General features: G+C 51.9%; 1 protein-coding gene across 1 annotated transcript in view; it reads left to right on the top strand.

The window, feature by feature from the left end:
* The window catches only part of LOC131215570 (sodium channel protein 60E), a 22,203-nt gene that overhangs the window by 3,563 nt on the left and 8,640 nt on the right, over positions 1–10,000 (top strand). The window contains exons 7-22 of the mRNA XM_058209962.1: positions 856–990; positions 1,062–1,265; positions 1,341–1,509; positions 2,422–2,576; positions 2,697–2,699; positions 2,868–3,153; positions 3,285–3,376; positions 3,448–3,573; positions 3,637–3,807; positions 3,888–4,081; positions 4,163–4,265; positions 4,345–4,473; positions 6,219–6,230; positions 6,625–7,047; positions 7,190–9,389; positions 9,463–9,637. Of these exons, the coding sequence (XP_058065945.1) occupies positions 856–990; positions 1,062–1,265; positions 1,341–1,509; positions 2,422–2,576; positions 2,697–2,699; positions 2,868–3,153; positions 3,285–3,376; positions 3,448–3,573; positions 3,637–3,807; positions 3,888–4,081; positions 4,163–4,265; positions 4,345–4,473; positions 6,219–6,230; positions 6,625–7,047; positions 7,190–9,389; positions 9,463–9,637 (4,577 nt within the window). The remainder of the gene's footprint in view (positions 1–855; positions 991–1,061; positions 1,266–1,340; positions 1,510–2,421; positions 2,577–2,696; positions 2,700–2,867; positions 3,154–3,284; positions 3,377–3,447; positions 3,574–3,636; positions 3,808–3,887; positions 4,082–4,162; positions 4,266–4,344; positions 4,474–6,218; positions 6,231–6,624; positions 7,048–7,189; positions 9,390–9,462; positions 9,638–10,000) is intronic.

Consider the following 10,000-nt stretch of genomic DNA (forward strand, 5'->3'; position numbering starts at 1 on the left):
CAGGGCTCAGCTGTTCCATTTTCTTAGTAAGTTTGCTGTGCTTTTGCAAGTGACAGTCAGAGGCTCTTAAATCCTTGAATTTTAATATTAAACAACAGTCCGCTATTAAATAACGTGTTGGATACTTTTTGCGAACGCTTAAAGACATCTGTTTGTCATCATTTTTCCGTTAAATTAAATACTTTAAAAAGTGCAGCCCCAATGCATCCATCATCCATTTCGCATCTGAAGATAAAGATCCCGGGTGCTTTATATTACTCCTGCACAACCAAAACCCGCCCAAGGTCATAAATCGTCCTAGCGAAGACCGCGCCACAACAACCAAAAGCCCATCCCGGGCTCCACTTCCAGGGAGCTGACCCAGAGAAATGATCGATTCCCGGGGGCAGAATTTATTTCACTCAATGTATCAACTGGCCGCCCGAACCCAGCGAGGGCCCCGGTTCCGGGGGCCGCGACCTTCGCTCGAGTCAAGACATTTTATTTTACATTTCTCGCCGCCCGACTTTTGTTTGCGCCAAAAGCCGAAGAAAGGCGGAAAAATTCTGCACTGCCCAGCTCGTGGCTCTCGGTGGATTGTGTGCAGAAAAGCAATTTGTCTCGGGTGCCCCCACCCACTCACAGTGGAACAGTGGGACCATTAATCTTGCGCTTATGCTTAACTTTTGGGTGTGGGCGGATTTTTCATTTCCGCACGTGGCGTGTCCACTTGTTGGCAACCTCGGTGAGCTTTCGCCATCGATTGCTGGTGCGATTTTGAATCAACAAACCGAGGCGCGACACCATTCTGATTGTAGTCATATCGTGTTTTTGTAAATTTGTATTTATTTTTCTCTGGCCCCTCTTCGTGGACAGGTCCTGGCAACGTGTGGTCCGATGAGCGTGTCCTTCTTCACGGTGGTAGTGTTTTTCGGTTCGTTCTATTTAATTAACCTGATGCTGGCCGTCGTGGCGCTCAGCTACGAAGAGGAATCGCAAATTACACAAGAGGTATCCAAGGCGGACTTTTTGCCAACAATTTAAACAAATCCTGTATTAACGCAGCCAAACTAATGTTACAGGAGCGTCGCAAGGATCTGATCGATCACCGGGACGACTCCACGTTCAGCTTCGACCCGGCCAACCTGAACGTAAAGCAGCTCAGCAAGCAGCAGCGCAAGAAAATTGACGCTCGCAAAGGCGTCCTGCTGGCATCGTATTCGCGCAAAAAGACGCGCCGAAGGAAAAAGGGAAAGGAGGGCAACAGCACCAACGGGAACAGCCACGTAGGTATCGGGACGCTCTCCACACCGCCGACCGGGTAAACATTGGAACCCTTTTCTTCCTTTTCACTCGCGTAGAGTAAAAGCCGCTCGGTCACGCCAAGTCCCAGCCCTAGCCCACGGCACAGCATCGTCCGGCCCCAGGCGCTGGCCGTACAAAGGACGAAGGGAGTCCTGACCGTCGGCCCCACGGGCCAACAACAGCAGCAACAACACCAGCAAAACAGCAACACTCTGCATCCACTGGGTGCGTATCACGACGGAAACTCGTCCGTCCCCCGGGTGGCAATTCGTCCATTTCATATTTCGAATGAGTGCAGGATTTGAAGTGGATTAAGTCATTTGACACCGTGTCCTTACATTTATCAGGCACGATTATAACAATAATGTGATAGCTTTCACTCTAAGCGTTGCTGGAGCACCCAAAATCAAATTAATCCTCAAACTTCTATGTACTTCTCCATTTGTAAATAATTTTAAAATGTTAAAAAATCTCAAATTGCGTCTATTTGATGCCAATTACCCTGCTTGAGTTGCTCTTCTTTCAATATTTCTGGCGTTGAACATTCACATGCCACTGATAGAAGAGCAGTCAAAGATACTTGGATTAAAAGTAGGCTATTTTTAGCGAAATTTTTGCCCGTAACGACCAATTTTATTAAAATACTAAACTATAAAGGGTCAGAAACATTAAATTTCAGATCTACGCAAACAAGTCTGACTACGGGAACAGTGTCAAGAAGGAAGGAGGATTGTTAAGTATTTTTTTTAAATGTAGGAATTCCAGACAAGCTGAAACTGAGATGAGAAATGCGATAATCCAGACGTTACTGAATCGTCCTTTTATGGTTTCCTAAAGATGAGATCATATATTAAAAAAAAGTTATCCATTTCCTCCGAACGACCCAAGAGTCAGGGCGTCTGTGGAATGTATGGGTATTGAAATCTTCAAACTTTTCGCCATTTTGTTCCCCCAAACACCCACGAACCTCGAATAAAGTGACACGGATCTGAACTCCGAGCCATCAATCACATCCCGAGTGACGTCTTTCTAATTCCGCATGATTTATTCCTCTATCAACATCCCCGCACTGACCTTGCACCTTAATGTCGAACGAGTTCCGGCTCACGGGTCCCATTTTTCTTTCCTTCCGTCCAGGACCCAACTACAGGGGGCAGCTCCTGCTGTCGAGTCGGCAGGGCAGCTCCAACGCTAGCGAAGGAGGCGTCAACCGGGAGTCGTCGCTGGACGACTCCGGCGTCGTGGACGACCACGAAGAGCAGGACGTGGCCGGCGATCCGCTGGGCGAGCAGGTTCGTGGGGCCCGAGGCTACGAAGCCATTTTTCACACATTTGTCACCCAGAGCCCAAGGCGTCCCATTGGAGACTCTCCTCTCAGCCCCGTTTGTTTGCTTTGTCCTAGGCCTGGGCAGCATGTTGGCAGTACTTTTGTACTGCCAACCCATAGACCTCATCCCAATCCTCAACACGCTCGCGCTCGCACGTTTTAATTGGTTCCCCGCGCCGAGAGCCTTTGTCCTGGCTGACGACTCCATATCGCACTCCTGATTGCTTCTTAATTGCAGCAGCCGCCGGGCCCACAGCATAAGTATCACCCGCAGCCTGCGTTGTCTCAGTTGGCGCAGCAGCAATCACAATCTTCCCAGCCACAGCCACAGCAGCAGCAGCCGCATCCTGCGTCGCAGCTGACGCTACCTCTCCAACAGCAGCAGCAGCAGCAGCAGCAACAGCGCGAGGTAACGCCCGTCACGCTGGCCCTGTCGCCGCGGGAAGTTCGCATCATCAAGTGTAACGGCAATCTGGCGAAAATCAAACAGCAGAACGTTTATGCCCTCCATCCCGAGTACTTGTCTCAAATTGTTGTACTAGGTAGGTGGATGTCCTGCCGGACACGGAGCCAGAGCCCCGGTGCAGCAACTGTCTTACATTTCCGTGTTCCTTCTATCCGTATGCCTTCCTCTGTCCACTCGATGCCACTCTGTCGTCGTCCCACAATGGAGAAGACGATCTTCCTGATAGAAATTGTGATAGCTGTGTTCAATGTTGCATAGACTACGAAGGGTGGTTGCAGTTTCAAAATTGTTTATATAAGGTACGGACTCGGAACAGTTGTAAATGTAGCGTAGCCCTGCGCGCTAACTTTCGCTCTCTTTCCGTTCGCAGATTGTTAAGGATCCGTTGTTTGAGCTAGGTATCACACTGTGTATTGTTTTAAATACGATGTTTTTAGCACTAGAACACCACGGGATGAACGCGAACGTGCGAGACGCGTTAGATATTGGCAATAAGGTGAGCAGTGGGTGCAGGCTCTCCGGGCAACCCCATAGTTAACGGTCTTCCTCTTTTCGGCAGGTTTTTACATCCATTTTTACTCTAGAATGTATACTGAAGGTGCTGGCACTGTCGAAAGATTTTTTCCTGTGCGGCTGGAACATATTCGATCTGATCATCGTCTCGGTGAGTCTGCTCGATCTGATCTTCGAGCTGATAGAGGGGCTAACGGTGTTACGAGGTTTAAGATTGGTAAGCAGACACACTAAGCCTGCCACGCTCGGGGCACGCCATTCGCATTCACACGCATTACCCTCTTCTTTCGTGCGCAGTTACGGGTACTGAAACTAGCACAATCATGGACCACGATGAAGGTCCTGCTAAGTATTATCATATCGACAATAGGTGCTCTAGGTAACCTGACCTTCGTGCTGGTGATTGTTATCTATATTTTCGCCGTCATCGGCATGCAGCTGTTCTCGAAAGACTACACTCCGGACAAGTTTGCACCGGATCCGGTGCCAAGGTAAGGCGGATCCGGGCACCCACCCGCCCCACCGTCGAGAGAGGTCCCCACAGCTCATTCCGTTCCGTCTTTCGTTTGCAGATGGAATTTTAATGATTTTTTCCATTCGTTCATGATGATTTTTCGAATACTTTGCGGAGAGTGGATCGAGCCACTGTGGGACTGTATGCGGGCGGAAGAGGAGGTAAGTACGGTGCGCGGCGGGGCGTGGGGTAAAGTTGAATCACCCTGTTTTAATGCCACACACACACACACACACACAGGAAGGAGCATCGTCCTGTTTCGCCATCTTTCTGCCGGCCCTAGTGATGGGCAACTTTATGGTGCTGAACTTGTTCTTGGCCTTGTTGCTCAACAGCTTCAACTCGGAGGAGTTAAAGTCGAAAAAGGAGGTACGTAGAGCGAGCGAGAGACGAAAAGAGATCTTATGTTGGTTGTGCTGCATCATGATTGTGTCATCAATTGCGAAACATTCACCTGCATCATCATCACATCATATCGCCATTAGCTCTCTGTCTGTGTGTCTGTATGTGTTTGCGACTGAACGATCTCCGTAGCAGAATGTACCTATTGTGTATGCCTGTGATCCTCTCTGCATCTGTGTTATCCTGAATGCTGAAAACTCATCCATGGCCGTGAATAACCATAGGTTTATGTGTGTGTTATTGTTGTCGTCGTAGTTTATAGTTTCAACAGACACCAACTTTGGTGGGTTCAAATGACGACAACGCCGTTGTTACGTGGAAACCAAAATTAAATTGAGTGAGATCAACACAATCGCCCCACACAAAGTCACGATTGAGTGTGGCTTTTAGGCACATCTATATAGTAACGGTATCGGTAAAACAAAACTAGGCAAAGTAATTTTCCGGTGCTCTCTACTCAGTGATTTTTTTACAATTAAAAAAGTTTTGCAGAAAATCGAAATGATCAACCGGTCGAGTTGGGCACAGCAGAGGATCAAATTCACAGGGTGTTGATGGTGGACAAAACACAAAAAGTATGCTTGTTTGCCGTCAATTCAGGCATCGAAGTCGTTTGTGTTGTTGTCAGCTGCCTTACGCCGTAATCATTGCGATTCAGCAAGGCTTATGCCCCAGCTATATCCTGACACCTTTCATATCAATTCGATTTCGATTTCTTCGGCTTTTTCATTGACTCGTCGACCTAGAGCGAAGTGCCGAGGAAATAATTTACCACAAATAATGCTTCAAACGTACTCTTTCCAACAAATGTCGCGGAAACTTTTTGCTTAACCCAATGCACTGTTTTATCCAAACGACGATGGTTTTGGTTCCTTTTCAAATTTTTGAGAACCATTTTTGAAATATGATTGATCACATTGGATCACATTTGAAGTTAATCCTATCGGTGAACCAGGAATGAATGCAGAGAATTCTGTATACCCACTCGATCATGTTCATAGTTTTCACAGCTTGAACCTCATGCTTTTACATAAAGCCTTTTACATACCGTGTAATCATACCGCGCCAGCGACACACTTAAGTCACACAATCACCACGAGAACCCAGCTGATCGTGTTCGCTGAAGGAGTTTCAATACACCTTCCAACCCACTGCACACCACATTCAACATTAGCCCAGCAATGGGAGCTACTTCTCAAATCGATCGTCCAAAAACTATTCTGTCACGAAGACTTTAACAATGCTTGTGTAAATATATAAATACGTGTGTTTTTCTTACTCTCTTCAAAATTTCGACCCGTCGTCCTCATCGACCCCAAAACGATCGACCTTGCTCATGCGCCTTCTTCTTGTACTTCTACTGCGGGTCCTACGAACGCGTTACTCTGCTCGAAATTGTACGACACTCCATTGTTAATAAACACCACAATAAAAAACACTCCCGAATCGGTTCCGCACACCCCTCTGATTGCTGGACCAACTCACCTATGACTCTCTCTGCGTGTGTCTCTCTGCTCTGCGTGTGTGCTCTGTTATGCATCTGTACTCTGCAACAACAAACGACTGCTCCTTCTATTACTACTGCAACTACTCCTGCTACTACTACTACTACTACTACTACTGTACTCCACTACCGTCACTGTGTATGCGTGCACGTGTGTCCTTGCATCCGCGTGGCGTCACCCGATGTGTTTGTGTTCAATGTGTGATAGAGTTTCGAACAGGTAAATTCCAAATTCTCTAAATTGGGTTTTCCCCGGGGGCCACAGGGACCTAGTAGGCACCCATTAGAGGCTGCAGGGGCGCTAGCTAGCAACACCCGATTCGCACCAGGATTGCTCTCTAGGATTGCCGTACTTAGTGGGCAGTTAGTGCAGTACAATGGATAGCCATAGGCCATCTAGAACTAGCATTAGATTTGGTGTTAGCCGTAGCCTTAGCCTGTTGGCAGCAATTAGTTGTAGTTGAAGCTTGAAGCTGCCTACGTTAGCACTGTACTTTGTTGCTCCACTAGCTCGTTGTAGCAGAAACATTGCCCCCCCCAAGAACCCCCTGTACTACCGTCCAAGTCCCAAAGCGCCCCAACTAACGCTTCCCTATATATTTACCGGACGCCAGGAAGTGGGCGAAGACTCGAAGCTGGCGCGCAGCTTCGAGCGGATACGCTCGATCGTGCGCAAAAAGCGGAACGCCAGCAAGGAGAAGAACGAGAACTACGCCAACACCAAGCTGGAGCAGCTCGTGAACGAGATCGTGATCAAGCAGCGTGAGGAGAAGAAGCGAAACAAGCACACCGCGCTCGAGATGCAACCGATGGGTATGGGTACGGAGGCGTCCCAAACACTCCCTTCGGCTTCGGTGGACCTCCAGCAGCAGCAGCCAGAACAGGTACAGACACAGCAGCAGCAACAGCAGCAGCAGCAGCAGCAACAGCAGAAGTACATGAGCCTGCCAAAGGAATTAGTTCCTGCCGACTACCGGCACCCGGGTGGACCAATCTATAGCCAAAGCTATCAGGTAGAGGATCAGCCTCAGACTGTTGTAAGCATGTCACCTCACGCGGATCGCGGATGTTAATTTTTTTTTTTTGGGACACTACACAATACTTGAGTACTACTTCCCACACCCACTGACTTTTCCAGGATGTTTCTAACCTATTCTTTTCGATGGCCGCCCATTCCAGGAATCGCTCAATCGGCCAGTCTCCGGGTCGGACTTTTGCTACGACATCCCGCTCAAAGATCGCCTGCCGCTGCGTACGATCTCCGGCAGCCAGGAGACGGTGTCCCAGATGGACGACCGGGCGTTGCCGCGGGACGATGGGCAACCTCCAGGGCCGCAACCGCACCAACAAGACGTGGAGCGCAAGATTCTGCGCCAAATGTCTTCCGGTTTCGGTACCCAGCAGAGCAAGGACGAACCCGGTCCCTGTGACTCCCTGGAGCTCCAGCGGAGTGCCTACCACATCGCCGACACGGCGTACCAACCGTACGACGAGGCGTACCTGCAGTACCAGAAGTCACTCCTGAACCGGTCGCCCAGCTACCGCAAATCGCTGGACAAAATCTCCTCGAAGACGTCCAGTGCCAGCTCGCCATCAGCATCGCTCACCGCCGCCAAGTGTCACTCCCCGCTGATGCAGGAAGTGCTGAACGCGGGCTCCAACTACCTACGGAGTAGCAACATCTCGCTCATCCAACCCCAGGCAACGGCCTCAACGGCAGCAGCAGCTCGACGTGAGGATAACTCTTTTTTAGCCGCAACCGATAGGGTGCCCTCGGCCGTCAGCTCGGCCACGCAGTCACCGCTGATCGGTGGGGCCGGTGCCCATCAGCGATCGCCGAGCACCAGCAGCAGCCTGCGGAAAGCCCTGGCGGCCGCCGGCCGGCTGTCGGATCACTCGCTCAACACGCTCTCGATCGACCACGACGAACTGATCAACCAGATGAACCTGAAGGACGAGCTGCTGAACTGCGAGCAGAAGGAGCTGTTCCAGTTCCTAAACGACGACATCGACGGCAGCAACAACTACTTCAGCGAAACCGTCGGCTACAGCAGCGCGGCCCTGGTGGACACGGCCGATACCGAGAGTCTGCTGCTCAACAGCGGGGCACTTTACTCGCCCGACCGCAAAGTCTCGAACGGGAGCCTCAAGTCGAACCTGAGCAGCATCTCCAACTCCATCTTCCAGGCGCTGGAATGCCGACGCGGGGGCAGCATCAGCAGCAGCGGCATCGACAATAACAAACCGTTCCCCGGCCCGGCCCAGCCCGTGGGTCGTGGGCCAACGATCGCGATCGACAATGGCAGTCTGCAGTCGGGACGCGACAGCGACGACAAGGAACCGCTGGTGAAGGGCTCCGAGTTTGACGACATCATCCACAGCTTCGAGACGGAGCTGAAGAGCCTGAAGTCACTGTCGCTGGGGCGCAGTCTGTCCCAGACGGACCGGGACGGGTCGCCGGAACCCGAGGGACGTCGTAACTCCTTCGACACTTGCCCCGTCACGCGGCCAGCCATACTGGCGGAGGAGGTAGTCCGACTACGACGCCCCAACTCCACCACGGTATGCCAACGGGGTGGTGGCGGCGAAGGACCAGCCGAAGGGATCCATCTGGGCCAGCCGAACCGTGACAGTAGCGGGAGCAGTAGCAGTGGCGCTGCCGACCAGTCCGATGACAGTTCCAGCCAGCGGCAACAGCAGCGCAGTGAGGCGCAGCTGAAGCGGCGCAGTCTCGAGAAGCAGCGCCACATCACGGACGAGGAGTTCAACATGGGGCAGGAGATCAAGAGGCTGTGCGATCAGCTACAGGCCCCGTTCGTGGCGGCCGAGCAGGGACCGGCAGCGGCAGCGGCGACGACGACGCTAGGAGCCCCCGGCAGCCCGGCCAACCTACCGATCAGCACCATACCGATCGTGTTCCGGCGGAAGAACGATTTCCACAGCAGCTTCGATCGGATCAAGCGGCTCAGTCTGATCGAGCGCGTCGAGGAGGCGAAAGACGAGGACGAGCATCAGGGGCACCCGGCGGCGGCGCTACCGATGAAGGTGTCGAGCGAAAAGCTGCCCCGTAAGCACCTCTCCAAGGACCGGCTGGAGACGCTGTCGCTCAAGAGCAGCTACAGCGTGGAGAATGCGGCGGCCGGACCGAACACGCTGACGGAGGGGGGCAGCCGGGGCCAGCTGGGGATCAGCATCCAGGAGTTTCAGCGTACGATCGGGCAGGAGTCGTCGGGGCGCGGCGACGACGATGATCCGGCGGGCGACCGGATGCCACCGTTGAAGAAAATGGTCACGTACGGGGACAGCTCCCGGCAGGACAGCTCTCAGCAGCACACGCCCAAGCGGACACCGTACAAGTCCTACGACTCGGACGCCCCTCGTAAGTGGCCCACCCGCACTGTGGGGCGTCCCCTCTCTCTCTCACTATCTCTCTCTCTCCCTCCATGTCCTAGTGAATCTTGCGGGAAAGCCTTGGCACTGTCTGGTGTCTTACGTGGACGATATCACCGTCGGTGGTCGTCGGAACTCGCAAGGTGTCTACGATGATCCAATGGCTTTCCCCAGTTTCGGGCGGCGCAAGGCACCGAAGATACCGCAAGATTGCTTTCCCCAGAAGTGCTACGAAAAGTGAGTAAGGCCCCGCTGCCACTAGTTCCGCCGCCACCGACCCGAGCCTCACGGTCACGGGTGTACGATGTCCCCCAGTAGTGTGTTTGGTTGTGTGCCGTGTTCACCATTTCCGCGTCCTGCACACTGCGACCATTTTTTGTCCGTTAGTGTGCGTGTGTTTTACATTCTGTTTTTTGTATGTGTGGGTGGTTTGATCACTGGACACACCGGTTTTTGTTTTGTTTGTTTCCCATTGGTGTCCTTATCGTTTCGTATTCGTCCTGCGTGATGTCTTCCGCCGAGTGTCTCCGAGTGTTTTTTTGTTTTCAATTTCCAATTCCAATTTCCCATTTGGTTTGCGTAACCTTAAGCCCGTTAATT

Source organism: Anopheles bellator, chromosome 1 (genome assembly GCF_943735745.2).
Source record: "Anopheles bellator chromosome 1, idAnoBellAS_SP24_06.2, whole genome shotgun sequence".
Lineage (NCBI taxonomy): Eukaryota > Metazoa > Arthropoda > Insecta > Diptera > Culicidae > Anopheles > Anopheles bellator.